This window comes from Carassius gibelio, chromosome B3, assembly GCF_023724105.1.
Source record: "Carassius gibelio isolate Cgi1373 ecotype wild population from Czech Republic chromosome B3, carGib1.2-hapl.c, whole genome shotgun sequence".
Classification (NCBI taxonomy): Eukaryota; Metazoa; Chordata; class Actinopteri; order Cypriniformes; family Cyprinidae; genus Carassius; species Carassius gibelio.
Genome location: NC_068398.1, coordinates 17,559,758 through 17,578,782, shown reverse-complemented (window position 1 = coordinate 17,578,782; position 19,025 = coordinate 17,559,758). Strand labels below are relative to the sequence as shown.

At 36.3% G+C, this 19,025-nt stretch overlaps 1 protein-coding gene across 2 annotated transcripts; it reads right to left on the bottom strand.

Moving 5' to 3' along the window:
* Positions 1 to 610: 610 nt before the first annotated feature.
* Positions 611 to 18,402, bottom strand: LOC127952914 (vesicle-fusing ATPase-like). 2 transcript variants are annotated; one of them, XM_052551811.1, is made up of 22 exons: positions 18,326 to 18,386; positions 13,729 to 13,746; positions 11,240 to 11,325; positions 9,778 to 9,877; positions 9,443 to 9,482; positions 9,181 to 9,347; positions 8,989 to 9,096; positions 8,773 to 8,848; positions 8,521 to 8,676; positions 8,153 to 8,352; positions 7,869 to 8,034; positions 7,425 to 7,499; positions 7,129 to 7,316; positions 6,940 to 7,035; positions 6,660 to 6,816; positions 5,757 to 5,890; positions 5,556 to 5,622; positions 4,367 to 4,446; positions 4,087 to 4,221; positions 3,644 to 3,757; positions 3,247 to 3,302; positions 611 to 1,608 (listed from the first exon to the last, which is right to left on the bottom strand). In XM_052551811.1, the coding sequence occupies exons 1-22, from the start codon at positions 18,335 to 18,337 to the stop codon at positions 1,587 to 1,589; spliced, it is 2,253 nt and encodes a 750-aa protein (XP_052407771.1). In that variant the 5' UTR covers positions 18,338 to 18,386; the 3' UTR covers positions 611 to 1,586. The 2 variants fall into 2 exon arrangements, with proteins under 2 accessions (XP_052407771.1, XP_052407772.1); XM_052551812.1 differs by lacking the exon at positions 13,729 to 13,746 and having other exon boundaries at positions 18,326 to 18,402.
* Positions 18,403 to 19,025: the final 623 nt, after the last annotated feature.

Here is a 19,025-nt window from a genome sequence, read left to right as displayed (position 1 = left end):
GACATGCTTAATGAAAAACAAACAGAGACCCATCCGTCCAAATGTATTTTTTAGTTATATAAAAACAATACTATATACTGTACTATTCATAATTTAGGAGAGCATCTCAGACAGTATAATGCTACACTAAATGGACTCTGCTGCCACCAGCTGAATAAAACTGTGAGCTCAAAGACCTAAGCAATGGAGTAGCTCTTCATATATCTCATCAGTATTATGTTGCCAGATAAAGACATACAACTTTAAGATCAATTAATTAATTTAAATTAGATTCATTAATGCCTAATGAATCACTGTTTTAAATGAATCCGTTGATTAAATGATTCAACAACTCATAAAAAGGCATGGAATAATACAAACACTGTGTTTTATCATTTAATTTAGATATATTAATATATATAAATAATAATATTAATAAATTATATAATATATATATATATAATAATTCACTATATATATTAATAATAATTCATTAATTTATATTTTTTAAAATGCATTATTAAAACAGTAATAGCATTAGAAGATCACTGTTGAGGCGGCAACATTAGCAAAGCAACGGAAAGAATATTCAACAGCACAAAAAAAAGCGAACTCTTACTGAGAGCCAGTTTTTTTTTTTATGTATTTGATTTTATTTTTCATTGCAGTAACACACTTTTGCATCAGGCCGTGCATCTCCAGTAGTCATAACAGATCAAAGAGCTCTGGACATTGAACACTGGTCACAGATACCATACGAATGAATGGGAAAGCAAAAAAATATGTACATAAAACAAAGAATAATCATGAATATTCATTTAAAAAAAACAATATCTACACACACTACACTTACACAGATACATACAGCCACACAAATAAGTCCACTCGAAAGCTGATCAGTAGCCTCCTGTTGACACACACACACACACACACACACACACACACAAACACACACACTAAAAGTGACCACAACAGATTATCAATCCACTGTAGAAACGATCAAGGCTGTTCTCAAAGTGCTGGCTTCTCCAACACTAGTTTACATAGATATACTGTACTGTATATTACCAGCTTTGATACTGTAAACCAAATCTACATTAAACTGAAGCAAATGAAACAAACTGAATCTGCATATTTTGAACCTCTGTACAATATCAAATAACACTGTGATCTATATATGATGTCTTCTTGTGTTACCACAACACAATCACAAAGGAAGTGTTCAGCGTATTCACACCACAAACAGCACAGCTCAGCGTTATATATATATACACATTATACACACACACCAACATCTTTCTTATATCCTAGAGATTCACATGTTGCATGATATAGATTTATAGATATATGTTCTGCATCCAGCAGCATATATACACATTTTTAATCTGATTTTTTACATCTTAGTGGCTTCGTGTAGCTCAAAACGGATATTAATGTAAACAAACAGCATACAGAAATATTACACACAGCACAAGGCGATATTTGATATTGGTTTGATATGAGGGACGGCTGTGTGATCTCCGTCAGGTTATCAGTATTGGGTGGAGTTTGCTTGTAGTTTCCTGGGGAACATGCAGTCGGGAGGAACAGCTTGGGCCTGTCTTCAGTTACTCTAGAAAACCACGATCTCTGCAGAGAGAAGGACGGAGCGTGAGGAGGCGCAGAGAGTTTACTCTGTGGGAGTTTTGGGTTTCACCTCAGCCCCTTGGTGTTTGGGTACAGTCCAAATTTACAGACAAGCGCTGGCACACAGACTCTGTGACTTTGATGGCTTCCATCTGAAAGTCAATCATTACCAATATTGACTCTTTCTCTAAGAGATAAAGTTCAAAAAGAACCATACTTTCTTTATTAATGCACATCTCTACTCTTATTGTGCATGTTCTTCAGATTCTTCCCTTTGAAGCTGGCATGAAATTAAAAGTTTTTTTCCCAAAAGCATGTTAATAATCTTATTGTGAATAATTCACACATGTATATTTCTTTTATTATTATTATTATTATTATTTAACTCTTTAATGTAAATGTCACAGCTTGATCCAGTTGCAAGATTAACACACCTGACTTGATTCTGGTATATCACGCACACTGTCCAGTATCAACTGTTAAATTTGATTCATTTTTGTTTATTTTTGTTTACAGTATGATTCTTGTTATACTCGTTAATTTTAGCCTATTTTACTCTGTATATAGAGGCTTAATTGATAAAAAAAAAAAACATTAGACACAAAAGGGCAAAGTAAAAAAAAAAAATCACTATTCAAATACCCAAATAGTTTTAGATATTAATTTAAACATATTAACTTCTAGTAAAACCATCATGTGAAAATGATCCTTGTTGTGAAAACCGCAGCCCTTGAAATAACAATATGTGTGCACTCAACGTGGATGTGATTTATGTTGTTATCTCACTGAATATTTAAATGTGTGCTATAACATATCTAATAAGCACAGCATTAAAATGATCTATTATGCGTTGATATTTAAAGAATTGGGGTCAATATGTTTTTTTTATGTCTCACCAAAGCTGCATTAAAATACAGGAAAAACAGTTATATTTTAAAAAAAATATTAGAACAATTTAAAACTACTTTATATTATTGTCATAAATTTTAAAATGTAATTTATTCCTGTCATGTCAAATGAGGAAATATTTATTCTCATTATTAGTGTTGAAAACAGTCGATATATTTTTGCTTAATATTTTTGTTGGAAAACATGATATTTTTTTTAGGGATTCATCTGTGAATAAAAAGTTAAAAAGAACAGCATTTATTTGAAAAAAAAATTTTTTTAACATCATTAATGTCTTTACTGTTGTTTTTGATCAATTGAATGCATTCTTGCTAAATAAATAAAAAATCTTACTGACCCAAAACTTTTGCAAGCAGCTAAAGCACATGAAGAGGTCGGGTTCTGTCTGGCTTGGAATTTCTGTTGGACACTAGTTTTCAGGTTCTGTATCTTAAATAATGGGAAAAAACTAAGGATCAAGAAATTTTGAAGCAGCTACTCTCATGGCTTTAAATACAGCACACATCGTTAAAATGACAACCTTCCCATCAGTTTTCACCAGCACAGATAAATTCAGATGTGATTGTTTTCATCCAGCCTGTCAATTAACAAAATCAAATATAAAGCAGACTTAATGCCTGTTTAACTCCCCATCATCAGGTTTGTGATCCATTGAGTCTGTGGATACAACTCTTTTATTAGACTTTGTTGTGTCAAATATGCAACATATGATGAACCCAGAGGTGTACTCACGCTCCCTCGTCTTTGAGTAGAGAGAGGAACTTGCTGACTCTGTACGGCTGATCCATCTAGAGACGAGGGCAAACACAACATGCTATAAATAAACGTTCATTTTCTCGTATATGGTTCTCTGCATGTGACTCTGTCACGAGATGAAGTGCGCTCATGAAATTTCTAGACAGCACTTTAGATGTAGCGTCAGAATCTTCTACGCATGAAACAACTATAAAAAGCACCGAAAAGAAATTCAATTATTTAGACCACAATCAAGAAGCATGTTAGAAAACTGCCAGAGCTCATTAAACTTCTAGTCCCCATGAATTAAAGGAGAATTTCTAGGTGAATACGTCTAGCAGAAATAAATCCAAAGGTTGAATGGGTTTGAGAGACTCAATAGACTAACGCTTACCTGCAGAGACATCTCAATAAGCATGAGAAGCTTTTTAATGCCAATCGACACTCTTTTTCTTTTTATATGCTTGGCAATGGTGGTTCTCTCAGCATCTGTGAAGCTGCCCAGGAGCTTGTAATTAACAGAAACAAAAAATAGTAAGTATGATAACATTTTGTGCATGTAAATGAAGTGAGAGAAAGGGTGGTATCGCCCTCTACCGGCTAATGCTGAAACAACATAATGAAATAAACTAGAATGCTGAAATAACATCCTGTCTCCTGATTTTATGCCATAGATAGATAGATAGATAGATAGATAGATAGATAGATAGATAGATAGATAGATAGATAGATAGATAGATAGATGGATAGATGGTTAGATGGATAGATAGATGATAGATGGATGGATGGATGGATGGATGGATGGATGGATAGATAGATAGATAGATTTCATCTCACCTCTAGAGCTTCAACCAGATGTTCCCCACTGGAGATATTGTGCACATGGATGGTGGTGCTGAACGCATTCAGCATCTCCATCTCCTGCAACACGTCTTTACGGCTGGTGGTGCCGATGATCAGCAGCTTACGGCCCTTATGGTAAACAGAAGAACACCGGACATTTTATGGCCAAAATCTAACAAGATAAATGCATTTGTTGATAGAAGATTAAGAAAACGATTAAAAAACCATCACATATGACCGAATATGACCCATATGTAGAAGCATCAGCATTTACATGAGGAGGAATCTTCTTCAGCAAAACCAGCAGGGCCTGAAGAACCAGGTTGGAGAAGCGAGGACCAATCGGCACGTAATCTGTTTCACCACACATAATTATTAGAATACCATTAATAGTGTAATATAGCAGTTTTGTTCCCCACTGTAAGTACAGAGTTATATCTTGTGCATTAGTTTTATCGAATACATTTAAAGGTGGGAGGGAAAATGAAAGACATGCTTGTCGACTTTAGTTAAAGATACCTAGTGAAAAATAATTATAACAGAATAGAATAGTTAATTCTAAGTATACTACACATACATTTACATATATATACTGTATATGCTTCATAAAAACACCCTGAAATTGTATTTATGGTATACTACACTGGAATATTTAAATCTGCTACAATGAAACAACTAATTTTGTACTTAATGCATTTTTAATTGTGCTGAAGTCAAACTAAAGATATGCTGAAGTATATAAGTGAAATTACTGCACGTAGACTTCAGGTACTCTTGAAATATCTTGCATTCAAAGACTGATATTATTCAAAGCTCATACAATCCTCATCAATAGTGACATTAAAACACATTTGAAGCTTAATATTAAGAAATATGCGCTGTGCACAAGTAGTACTCCAAATTAAAATATATATTTTCTTTTATCAGGAAGTCTCGAGCGATATGTCAGTAAATATGTTAAAACATTTTATAACTATACTTAGTATGAAATAAATGCATTTTAAATAAACTATATGGTATGTATTAGGGCACCCCCTTCTAATAATCAGGTTTGACTAATTTCCATGAGTACAGATCTTAATGTTAAAGCATATAAAGATATTCCTGGTGTTTGGTGATCAGTTTTTGGGGCAAGGTATAAAGATAGTTTTCTGCAGACTACTCAAGTTCTTCCACACTGACTCAATCAATCCTTTCATTTTAAATCTTGCCTTTGTCATCTTAGAATAAAAATAGGTTCCCGCCCAAGCTGTTGCTATACAATTAGAAGCACACAGTTCTCTAGAATAGCAATATATGCTTAAACATTGAGATTTGCTGTCATGGAAATTTTTAGTCAAATCTGTTCATTAGAAGGGGCATATATATGGCAGTTTTCCCTGTTGAAGGGAATATTTAGATGTGGGAATATCCCCCTATTTAAAAAAACAAAATCAACAATTGAAATAATAAAACTGTCTAACCTAACAGACGCTCAATGTCATCAACCACGACACAGCTGAGCTGAGACTTGTAAGCATCGTCAAAGACCTGAGAAGAAATATGGAACATTTTTAATGATAGTGTGCAATACAATAACTTTGGCTTTGATTTAACTTTGATTATATGTGTAAAAATCTAACATTAAATTGAAATTTATGAGCATACAGTAAGTTAGCACGAACCTTCTTGATTGCCTGGCATTTGGAGATCTCTGAGAAGCCAATCATCTTGTCTGGAGAGCAGATCTTAATGAAGGGGAACTGCGAGTCCTCGGAGATTTTGGCAGCCAGGGCTGTCTTTCCACTGTGAGGAGATCCTGAGGCAAAAAACATGGCATCAGGACTGAAAATAGTCTACATCGAACACAGAGTATATCTACCTAACAGGGTGGGACACTCTCACTAACATTTTGTAAATGTTAAAGCAAAACATTCTCAAAATAATGTTTATGGAATTTTCTCATAACACTAGATACATGTGTGTAATCTTCTTATGATGTTGTTTTCCCTTGAGGATTCTTGAACATTCTCATAATATCCAAATCAAATATTTTGCAATGTTAGCATTCATAGAACATTCTCATGGTGTTCTTTTATTCTTGATGAACATTCCAATAATGATGAGAGAACAACATTCTTAGAACATTCTCTGAACGTCATTATGACACTGAATGTTTTCATTTTTGGAGCATCCTTGTATTGTTATATGTACTTGATGAACTTTCTAATAATGTTAGGGCCTGGTGCTAATACTAGTAACGTTAATTTTTGCTGAACGTTTTCTTAATATTAGCATAAAATTCTGTGCGAAGGACATTGATGGAGCATTCTTACTGTGTCATGATGAATGAAAAGTCAAGCTGATGATACATGGGGCAACTTTCTGAGAAAATTTTTTTAAGCAATATTTCTTGGGCACTTTACCACTGAGAACAAATTTCTATCTGGATATTTTAGATCGGACGTGGGCTCTGTGTATCACCTGGTTGCCTATCTACAATCGTGTTGCCCAAAGCTTGCCCCGGCAACATTGCTCAAAAAGTTGCCCCGTAGCCTCATACTTTGATGTTAGAAATGAAGGCTCACCCTCCAGAAGCACGGACACGAGTGGAGTGCGGTCACTGTTCTTGGTCTGCTGCACCAGCAGCTCTCCGTCCTCCAGCACTCGGGTCACTGGATCACCCCACTTAATGATGCCGTTCATGATGTAACTGGAATAGTCTTCCTGGTTGGTGCCAAAAGCCTAACAAAAGTTCAAGATAACATGGTTTCACTTGATAGGTTCAGCTACTACAAATGACTCTCTAAACTCTGCGATCCCTCTGCTGATGAAAGCTGTTAATTATTCAACAAGGCTGAAACTTACAGGTTTAATGTCATTATTCAAGGACGCCATGAAATCTGTTCGAGTGACTTTCAGCTTCTCCGCTCGCTCCATGTCCACCTCTACAGTAGATGTGGCCTGGAATATGATTCGATTCAGTTTAGACCTATCCAATGAAGTGTTTTGAAAGTATATCCCTGATAAGGAATATTTAGATCACTATACTTGTACCTTAATGAGGCGGTTCATGGCAGTAGACTGGGCTGCTCTGACCAGGCCCTCCAGTTCAGCTCCACTGTAGTTCTTGGTCTCAGCAGCCAGTTCTTTAACATCCACATCACCAGACAGGAGGTTAAAGTCACGCATCTTAGCTGTGTGAATGTTCAGGATCTGAACACGGCCCTTTTCATCCGGCAGACCTGGGTGATGAGACAAAGACAGAGACGTAAGAATGAGCAGTGATGGAGAGAGGGCTGAATCTTTCTTGTTGTTGTTGCTAAACAAAGGGCAAGTCTCTGAGGTCCTACCAATTTCCATCTTTACTTCAAATCGGCCAGGTCTCATCAAAGCGTCATCTATCAGGTCAGGCCTGTTGGTCATGCCTTTCAGACAAAGACAAAGGCACAGGTTAGAAAAAAAACGAAATAAAACAGACAGTATTTGAGAAAAATCTGTTTTTTCTGTGATTTTTCAAACATCACTTGACTGTTTCAAACCAACATACCAATTTCAATCTGCGAAGTTAATGTCAAAACAAAGGTTTATTAACTGTGTACATTATATGCATAATTATATTAATTAAATGTACATTACTCAATCTTTTTTCTTTTTTTTTCTTAAAAAATCACATTAGATTTGTGAAAAACTTGGTATGCAATATTAAACTTTCTTTGCAATCTTAGATTTAGAGTTCTTTTATGACTACTAAATATTGCAAAGCAGCAGAGCATATATTAGCTGCCGTTCTTCACCGATGACGAGGATGTTGTTGAGTTGTTCCACTCCATCGATCTTGGACAGGAGCTGGTTGACCACAGTGTCGTGCACACCTGTGCTGCCGGCAGCTGTACCACGCTGCTTACAGATAGCATCCAGTTCATCAAAGATGATGATATGCAAGCCACTGTTAGCACCCAACTGCAGAGAAAAACACCAAATTACTGTATAATAAATACAGAGAAGAAAGTATACTATAGTACAATAATGAATGGTATCATAAGGAAAGTGAGTTTAACAGGATAGTTTGTCATCTCACCCTTTTCTGTTCCTCCTCAGCATCTGCGAAAAGTTTCCTAATGTTGGCTTCAGATTCACCTACATACTTGTTGAGGATCTCTGGTCCGTTGACTATCTTTGGCTCTCTAGCGTTCAGCATCTTACCGATCTGCCTTGCCATCAGTGTTTTACCACAGCCAGGAGGACCAAAGAGCAGGATGCCTTTCACATGCTTACAACCTGCAGAGAAAACAACTCACTTTTACAAAGAAAAAAAACACACACATTATCCACAATCAATGCATCTGAGTAATAAGTTTACAATGATTACAAAGACTGGACCGTTCTGGTGAAAGGATGCTTTTTATGAGATTGCACAACAAAATGGAAAGTGAAGACGGCACAAACCCATCTGCTCCACAATGTCTGGCGGGAAAACTCGAGAGGCAAAAGCCCTGCGGAAGATATCGGAGAACTCCTTGTCTAGACCACCGATGCCCATTTTCTCGAAGTTCCAGTCAGGGTTAATGATGGTCTGACGGGCTTCTCTGGTCTTGGCCTTGCCTGGTGAGGATGAGGACGAAGAGGAAAATTCAGAAATTAGTTACAAGGCAGTTTGTATGGCAAGAGAAACGTATTTTTAAGTGTGAAAAAACTCACCAACTAGAGTAAGGGACGAGCTCTCTGATTTTTCAAACATCACTTGACTGTTTCCAACCAACAGACCAGTCTCAATCTGAGAAGTTAGATGTCAAAACAAAGAATGATTAACTGTGTGCATTTATATATATATATATATATATATATATATATATATATATATATATATAATGACATTTAATTGCAAATTCCATATTTCTGTTTACTTTTCAATACCTTTTGCTTTTTGCCAGATGCTGGTTCGCCCCTCAGTATGCTGGGGTCCATCGCCTCAATGTCCTTGATAACTAGGCCGAAGAGCTTGTCACAGAAACTGAAGACCAGCTATGACAAAAAATAAAAAATAAATGTATAATTAAACATCAGATGCCATTTATTCTGTTTTCTTTTTTGTGATGAGATCCTGACCTGCTGCCCCACAGTGAACGCCTGATTGTTGAAATGCTGAATAAACTCAGTAGCCATATTGTCCGAGTCGTAGGGACTGGAGTCGGTGCTCTTCTTCTGCAGAAAGTCAATCTCAATGGTCATGGCACCAATGCACTGCTTGGATTTGTCAAAGTTGTAGTTGGCCACTGAAATGACAGGAAAAAAAAATGTTTTTTTGAGTATTTGATCTAAAAACTGTGTATTTTGTTTGCAAATGTTCAGCTAGGAGCCATGTACACACCTTCTATTTCTTGTCCGATGGACAGGCCTGCCCATTTCCTCTTTAAGAAAAAGTAAAAAGAGAATGAATAAAGCAGAAAAAAAGTCCTTAAAAATACAAGCACCGTCTCATTATCTGCACTTAAAGGAACAGTTCGCCCCAAAAATGAAAATAATGTCATAATTTATTCACTATTGTTGCCGTTACAATCATTTCTTTTTTCTGTGGAACATAAAGTATTTTCAACAAAGCTTTAATCTATTAAATGTAAGTCAGTGGTAACCAAAACTGTGATTTTCTTTTGTCTTCTGTTGTGTTTGTGCCTGAAGTGAAAGATGTTGGCAGGAGTCTTGCACCTGTGGCAAACTGAAAGCGATGGTCCCAGGAAGCACAGAGTGGTGAGACTTGACTGTGAACACAAACTTGTGGGCGGGTGTTGTCCTCACAGACACATGCCTGGAGAGAGAAAGGCAGAAAATACTCAACTACAATGACACGAGGATCAACAGAAACTATGATTTTTTATTTATTTATCTGGAAACATCACTATATTGAGAACTGCTTTATAACTGCACCAATCCTAGATAATCTGAGATTAGCAGATGGGATTATATGTGTGAACCACTGACAGTGGTTCTTTTATTTAGTAACTTTACATTGTGCAACAATTCATTCAGTTAAAGCACAAGTTAACCATAATCATGGATAATATATATTTATATATGTGATGACTAAATACTAAGGGTCTTACAGGAAGGATTGACCACTATCTTTATTGTTATTTCCACCAAAAATACACCAAATATATATATATTATTTATTACATGATACATCAATTTACATCACACATTAACATGCCATATATCAATATGACAACAGGAACCCACACAAATCAGCCCTCATGCTGTGATATTCTTGGACATGAGGCATCAGCAGGAGGCATTGCGGCAGACTCTGTAACCTGAGTTCATGTCTGGATTTATTCAGCATCCCAAGGACACACACACACACACACATTTATGGAAAACCATCAGCTCTGCTGCTGGAGCACTAATTATATGTATGAATATTTTCTTACAGTGTTAGATATACCTATATGATACACCTGCAAGAAGATATTGTGTACTACATGTTACATGTGATTAATAAGTATCCACAAATTTATATTAAGGGGCAGTATTTGCCCCATAGAAGTGATTTTCCAAGGGTAAATTTAACCCTTATACGGGTAATTCAAGCTTCTTCTTTTTTCAAGAATATAATTTTCTACTAAATCTATGAGAACATTTTTGGCCACACATTTTATATACATGAAACACTATGGTAACTTATATTTCTTAGCCCTTTTGGACAGGGGTCATCAAGGGTCATCAGCCACAAACTGTGGGATGCACTGTGTGTTCTGACACTTTTCTATCATGGCCAGTACGTTTTTGAACAGTCTGAGCTACAATAGTTTTCTTGTGTTATTGGACTAGACATTGCTCCCCACGAGCAACACTGATCCTTCAGGACCAATGAACTTGACGCTGGTTCATCTGTTGTCTTTCCTTGCAACATTTTTGACAGCTGCCAACCGGGACCTGACTGACGACTGACCCAGTCATCTAACCATCACTATTTGCCACTTGTCAAAGTCACTCAGACCTTTTTAACTTGCTCGTTTTTCCTGTATCAAATGTATGAAATTCAAGAACTAACTGTTCATTTGCTGCCTAACAGATGTCAAAGCATGTATTGGCCCTTCGTAACATGCAACTGGCTTCTGTGTGCAAATGTGATGAATGTGATGAGTCTGTGGTGTGGGTGAACACTCACTGTCCAGACTGCAGGTCTTTCTCACTCACGACCGCACAGTTCGTCAGTGACAGCTCATCTGTTGGGCATCGAGCCGCTTGCATCGTCTGCAGAAAGACAGATAATAATGAAGAGAGAGTGTAAGACAGTGAGAGGCGGAAGAAAGGTTTGCCTTATATGAGAATGAGACGTCTGAACTAGATGTTGAAGCTTAAAGGTGAAGTGTGTAATTTACGTTTTGTTAAATGAGCCTTTCAGCAGATAATTTCCCTTAGTTTTGAAATATCCTCAAATTTATTTGAGCAACTTGACAGAAAAAAATGGGCTCAACCAATGACGTGGGTTGGGGGCGGGGCTATCTGCCTGACTGGGGGTTAGGGGGAGTATTCAGTGAAACCTGTTTGAGAACTATCACCTTTGCAGTTTCACTTGGTGGAGACAGTGGCACAGAAATTACACACTTCAGCTTTAATATTTCCATCTTGCTATATTAGCTCACTGGGTGTCAGGAGTTCACTGGGAGTTGCCATGATTCTCTGCAGAATTGTAAAAATGTAAAAACCTGTGGTGCAAAACAGCAAGATGGAAAGCTGTTTTCTACAGTGCAAGATGAAAACTGGTCCAACATTCGAAGCAGTGAGATTGTTGTTTTAAAGACCTCATGTAATCATCCCTTCCAGGATCACATGCATCGTGTTTTACTGCAATAGAGATCCTACAAACCCCAAACCAATAATACCAGGGGTTTGATATAAAGCATGTTAGATAACAACAAATGAGGCGATAAACAAAAAAGGCAAGGGAACAGTAATAAAAACACAATCATAAATCTGTCTCACCTGGGTAAATGAGAAACATGAAAGACAAATAAAATATTTTAACCAAAGACTGACCGTGAAGGTTCATGGGTGTTCTAGCTTTATTTGTTCCTTTTGATACGACTAGCCAAAAAAACATAAATAACACAGACCACAAAAGAACATGCAAAGGAGAGCTAATTGAAAAGCAGAGCTTCACAATACCGAAAGAAAGAAAATGAATGACTCAACCAGAAAACAAAGCTTCAGTGACAACAATTAGACATTAAGAGAACAAAACATAGACAGGTGAGATTTTTAAATGCTTTTTTCCCTCAGGTAGATAAAGCTAAAGCACTTCAAGAAGCCAAATTTTCACTAAATTACCAAAATGGAACAAATGACGGTCAGACAGAGAAAATTACTTCTGAATGCGTCACAATCCTTGGAACATTTAAAGAGAAGTTTCAGGGATTTAGCATCCTGAAGTATTGATTATCCTGTAAAAGATTCTGGCAATAAAGATTAAACATGAAAATGATTTAACAATGAACGAAGACATGACTATGCTTTTTCTGTACATAATGAGGAACACTTGTCTACAGAACAGCACAAGATGGAAAAATAGAAATAAACACTGAACTAAAGCAAATGTATGAGAAAGTTAATAACACGCTCAGACATAAAGTGCAAATCTTGGTCCCTTATTTAAGATTTAGAGTAGTACCTTGATGGTACATATTAGGCACTTATATATACTTTTTAGAGGTTTTGTTTTAGATGAGTGACAACCTGTTGTACCCCTAAAGGTACAATTTTTGCACAATTCTTTTCTGTCAGTGTTATTAAAGTCACAGTGAAAGTTGTGATTGTGCTTTCTTCCCTATTGTGACATACATCTGAGCGAAATGGCTTTTCAAATAAGTAAACATGACGGGACTTGATTTGGTCCACCTGAAATTCATTTGATCACTGGATCTTTACCACTTGTGAATTGCAAACATTGACAGATTGCTGGATGGGAAGAGGAAGTTGATGTAATTAAATAAACAATTAAAAAAACAACAACAAAGTAATGATGTTCACAGATAAAAGTAAACAATGCACTATTCCGCTGAAGGAAAAAAACAACAACAGAAATGATTACTTGGTGACTTGAAAGGCAAGATTGCTGGATGTTTTCCAGTGTGATGCCAGGAAACAGAACTAGAGGACAGTAAATGGCTCTTTGAGGGTTTGTATCTGATTCAAAGCCTGGGTGTGTATGTTAACTCAACAGGCTGACATAATCCAGTTAACGAAGTGCGGTCCAGCAATTAGACCTATTTTAGTTGCAGGTCAGAAAAGCAATAATCCATGGCTCCCTGCCAGCACACATGATAAACTCGCCACAGGCCCTCGCACCATTCAGTCGTTACAGCTGACCCTTTAGTGCTCAACCTCAAATCAACCTTTATTTGTCCTGAGAGTGAAAACACAGGCGGATGATCTTGAGTTGGATGGTTTGTGTCAATGGTTTGTGTCTATGGCACTGAACCGCTGTAGTGCTCCCGCGAGTCATTGCTATCAAGAAGGGTCATAGCAATAGGGGTTACAGCCTGTCAGCTCTCAGGACACTAAGGTCGATGCAGAAAGCTAGTGCAAGTGAAGCATACAGCTCAATCCAGCAAGCGAGACAAGCAGCGGCAGAGGGCATTCGGAAAGCATACATACCTTGAAAAATATTACAACCTTGGGGGCCAATGTATGCACGCAAGCAAGAGGGAGGGCAGAAGGACATAAAACAAATAGTTGAGACAGCCAGCACCACACTGAGCCGAAGACAGCATGTGGCTGAGAAACAACAGAGTGTGCAGCATGAGGCAGCATGCAGAGCAGAATCAGGATCAACTGCAAGTGTGCTTGAAATCAAATCGCAGGCAAACCAAACCTTGATGTGGTAGAGGAATGTGTATGAACTTTCACCAGTCATTTGAAATATGAAAAATTGCATTAATAAGACTTAATGCACATGTTGAAAAATACATCACATGTGAACACACTTCATCATGTCAGTGGAGAAATTAAAGCAAAAACATGTGGGAAAACAGAAATAGATAGCAGAAGTTTTTGGCGGCCAAAATCAGTACTTACAAAAAAGAAAAATACAAAAAATAAAAAAATAAAAATAAAAATAAAAATAAAAATAAAAATAAAAATAAAAATATAATATAATATAATATAATATAATATAATATAATATAATATAATATAATATAATATAATATAATATAATATAATATAATATAATATAATATAATATAATATAATTAAAACGTTTGGGGTTAGTAAGATTTTGTTAAAAAGAATTACTTCAACAAGGATGCTTTCGTTTAGTCAAAAGTGACAGTAAAGACAATTCTAATGTTTCAAAAGCGTTCTGTTTCAAATTTTCTTCTTTTTGACTTTTCATCAGAGATGTGATCTTTTTAATCTATTCATCAGATAATACTGAAAAAAAAAACATGTATAATGGTTTCCATAAAAGTGCGAAGCAGCACAACTTTTTCACCACTGACAATTATAAGAAATGTTTCTTGAGCAGCAATATTAGCATTAGCATAAGGCATATAAGAACGATTTGTGAGAGGTCATGAAGACTGGAGTAATGATGCTGACAATTCAGCTCTGCATCACAAGAATAAATGTATTATATATATATTTATAGCATATAAAATAGAAAACTTGTTTTAAATTATTTTTACTATGTATTAAATTAAGTTTTGCAGCCTATACATGAGCAAAAATTAAGCTTTGAAAGAAGGACAACTGTGGTATAATTCAGCACTGAATAAACATAATAAAATGCTGCATGTTATTTCATCAGTCAGTCTACTGAGTACAAATCTAAGTCAAGCAGCACTGCTCTCTGTGTATAATGAGGCTGGGCCTCTGGAGAGATATTCAATGAGGAATGAGGAGAAGCCTGATCAGTACTGTCGAGAAGAAACACCACGTCCTGTCACACTAACAAACTAATGACTTTATCTACCCTGAGGGTTTGGTTAAGCATTATTAGTTTCCATGGCCATTTCATAAGCAGCACATATCACAGAGTTAAAGGTTGAACCTATGCAGAGATTTCAGACATTTCAAATAGCTAGACTACTGAATTACACCGGGAGGCAGGGGTGGCTTGTATTACATTTGGTTTATGGATTGTACCCCTGATATATCACACTTAATGGAGGATGAGCCTTATCATATCATATAGCATGCAAGACATGAAGAGTAATAAAGGACAAATAACACAGAGAAAATCTCTCCTCTTAAACCTCCATATCATGTAAATGATGCAGCTCATCGAGCTTCCTTATTGGTCAACCACAAAAGGCTAAAGGCTGTTACATCAAGGATAATATAGCAAACTATAACGATAACAACAAAGGGGAATGATATGATTGGAATCCCTTTCAGAATACACTTGACTTTAAAGAGCTTGAGCACTTTAGCAAAACATGCTTATAATAAACAAGGAATCCATGTGTTGGTATGGACACTAATGTTATTATGATTAGAGTTATTATTATAGTTTTTGGTGTAAACTGGGCGGGCTTTAAATAAAAATCATTCTGAGAAAAACAACAGTCAGAGCAGAAAAATAAATAAAATGCATTTTATTAAAGAAAACCTAAAAAGGTGAATAAAAAAATGAACATTAAATGAGTCTGATGTAAATGTTATAACACTGCCATGACTTGCAATTCCTGAAACACATTTCAAGCTTTTTTTCTAATTCATCAATTGCTTTAAATTACCCCAGAGGGAGATCCTAGTTGAAATAATTTCCTGAGCAGAGTGAAACATTTTAATCACTTTTTTTTTTTGCTCATGTGGAATGCATTCAGCTGCTTGATGTAAAATAATTGCATGATGAAGATTGCTGCTTTTGAGTTAATTGAAGTAAGAAGCCTTTAATGTTTGCAAAGACTGGCTTTAATGGGTAAAATGTAGACTGATGAAAGAAAGAAATGCCAAAATGCTGATTTAAATGTATTGATGATAAGAAACCTCGTATGATGTCATTTAGCTGTGTGGCATTCACAACAGTAAAACATAGCTTTCATGCAGGGCCTTTGATTAGAGCTGCAACTGATGGGGAGGATTTCTCAACAATATCCATTATTCATTTAGTTTTAATATACTTTAGAGCTTGGCAGTTATTCTAGAGCCTGTGCCACATGCAGAACACTAATTTAAAAAGCTTTACCTAGGAGTCATTTTTTATTAAATAAATAGATGTACAGTATATTAGTACTACAGGAGCATTTATTTAAAGCAGAGGAAATGGAAATTAAAGAGGAAATACTCTTAAGAGACATCCAGTACTCATGGGAGACACTCACAAAGGAAAATCTCATATTCCTTTGGTTCATCATAATAGATATTGAGCAGAACTCACTGTATCTCACATATATCTGTAGAGAGCAGTATGACAGACACAACCAGACTATGTATCATTCATACACTTTCTGTGAAGGCAGTGAAGTATTAAGTCATTTAACACTGAGCTGAACTCTGTGGGTGAACATACCCACACAAAGTTTGTCTGGCTTAGTCTAGTTTGATCAGTGCAGCTTACATGAAATATATCATAAAAACCAATAGAATGAATGAATTGTTCTGCATTTCCAATGTTTACTCTCTCTATTCTCATCTTGAATTATTCTTCTTGTGTAAAATCACACCAGGGAACATATTGGACTTAATAAAACAATTGATACTGTGTGACTCATAAATGCTCATCTTTTCCTACAGTTGTTCGTGGGTGTGTGACAGGCATTCACACATTTCTGAGCAGCTTTCACCTGCTCTTTCACTGGCATGTCCTCTCCTACCTTAAGCATACTAAAGCCATTAAATACAGTGACAACAGCTATGCATGTGTATATAACACACACACACACACACACAACAATAATGGTGTGTAGGCAGATTGCATTAAAAATATATAATTTAGTCGACCAAAAATTATAGCCGTTTCTTTTTATTGCATTTTGATTGTGCCTAATTGTCTCATTACATCCCAAATACCTATTGTGTTTTATTAATGTCACTATAACATTTGGCTTAATTAAAATCCCCGGTATACTGCAGTGCATTTAGAGAGTACATGAACTACATGTTCTCCCATTTTATTTGTAATGATAATTAAAAAGACAAACAAACATCTCTCTCTCTCTCTAAATATATTATATAAAAAACATTAATAAATAAATATTATATATCTACATAATTAAGATTAGTGTTATTTATAAATGTTATTTATATTACTTTATTAATAATATGATATTGAATGAATTGAGTCAATAAGTAAGCAAGTAAATAAATAAATATATAAATAAGGACATGAAAAACTGAAATCTCAGTTTATCCACAGATTAAACTCATAAAAGCATGTGCTCTCGCTGAGCTCTACAGAGCTCCATCCTGCAGCACAGAATATATCGTATTAGTGGGGCGATGTGTTTCTGTGGATATTTTGAAGCGAAAGCACGATTTTGCTCGGGAAATCGCAGAGTTGGCTCAATGCGAGCTCTCGAAGCAGAAACAGTGTGATGTGATGGTCATGTCAAGGTTAAACCCGCTGAACGAGCACAGTCCAGTTGTTTCACTCTTCATGACGTTCTGCAGTTCACAGTTGCCTACGGTCCATGGATACTGTACACATACATTAACACACATCTTAAAAAATTAATGAGACAACCGCCTGCTGGTTGGTTCATGTTGTACCGAATCGATGGCCTAAAAGCAAATGGACAACCACCTCGGTTCTATTTTAGGCTTGTGCCTGTTTACCGATGGGCTCGGGCTAGAAACAATCACAACCGTCACCAATATTTCACGGTTCACACAAACGCTGGGAAAAAAATGAATGTGCCACCATCGAGATTGAAGTATTCTTGGGGCTTATTATTATTAGGCTTCTGTTCAAAGCTTCCCGCGTATGCTTGTGTGGAAGCCATATAATAGCAGGCTATGAATAATAATGCACACCAAACAGCAGCAATATTCGCTGCAGACCTGCGTCTGTGCTCTCAGGTGACCGTATCGCCACCTGCTTCTGGCTGTAGGCTGGTTACACTGTGGAAAGATGCCAGTGGCTGGCATCAAACTGGAAAGGATTTTGTCTTGTTTTTTTAAAAGAAGAAACTAAAGCTCTTCTCCAAAGCGATTGTTGTGAAATATTAGGTTACATTTAAACTCAGCGCTAATTATTAATGTCGTATAAGTTTAATCGTTGAATAATTCAAATGGAAGAATATCTTACCCGGGTCGCCATGTTTGCGTTAGGTGATGCTGCTCGGAAGAGCTCCACACAGCAGTACTAGAGCAGCACTGCAGCAGCGGACAGCGACACACCAGAGAACTGCGCATGCGCATGGGCGATTCTCGAGTCTTTTGAACACTTCGTTCCAGAGAATCGTTTAAAAAATGAGTCAGTTGTTCTTTAGGTTATCGTGTAGTTAATGATGTCATGGATTGGCGTAGTGTTCTTAAACGTTCTAAGGTCATATTTAGAACATACTGAAGTTAGTTAGGTTATTACAATTTCACGGTCCTAGTTTAGTTTGTTGCAGCCCTGATGACTTAGCTCATTTACAAATCTAGAATCTATGTTATTCTTTGTTGATACCAATTCATATGTACAATCTCAATCATTTACATGAAATACTTCAATTAATTTGCGTCACAAAACTCAAGACCTTTTTGTTTGTGTAAACGTAATAAACACCAAAGCGACCAAAGTTCATTTGATTCTCTCTGCTCACTGTGAATGGGACATGGAATAAAGCAAATGATCCAATTCAAATCAAGATCAAAGCATTTCGTTTTGTGGACTGGTTATGTGTGTAATCAACAGTCTCAAAATCATACAATTGGTTGTAAAAGGGTATTAACAGACCTCACGACTGTGAAAACAGGGGCATTCACACTTTCCAGGTAAATCAACAAGCACTCTTACTTGC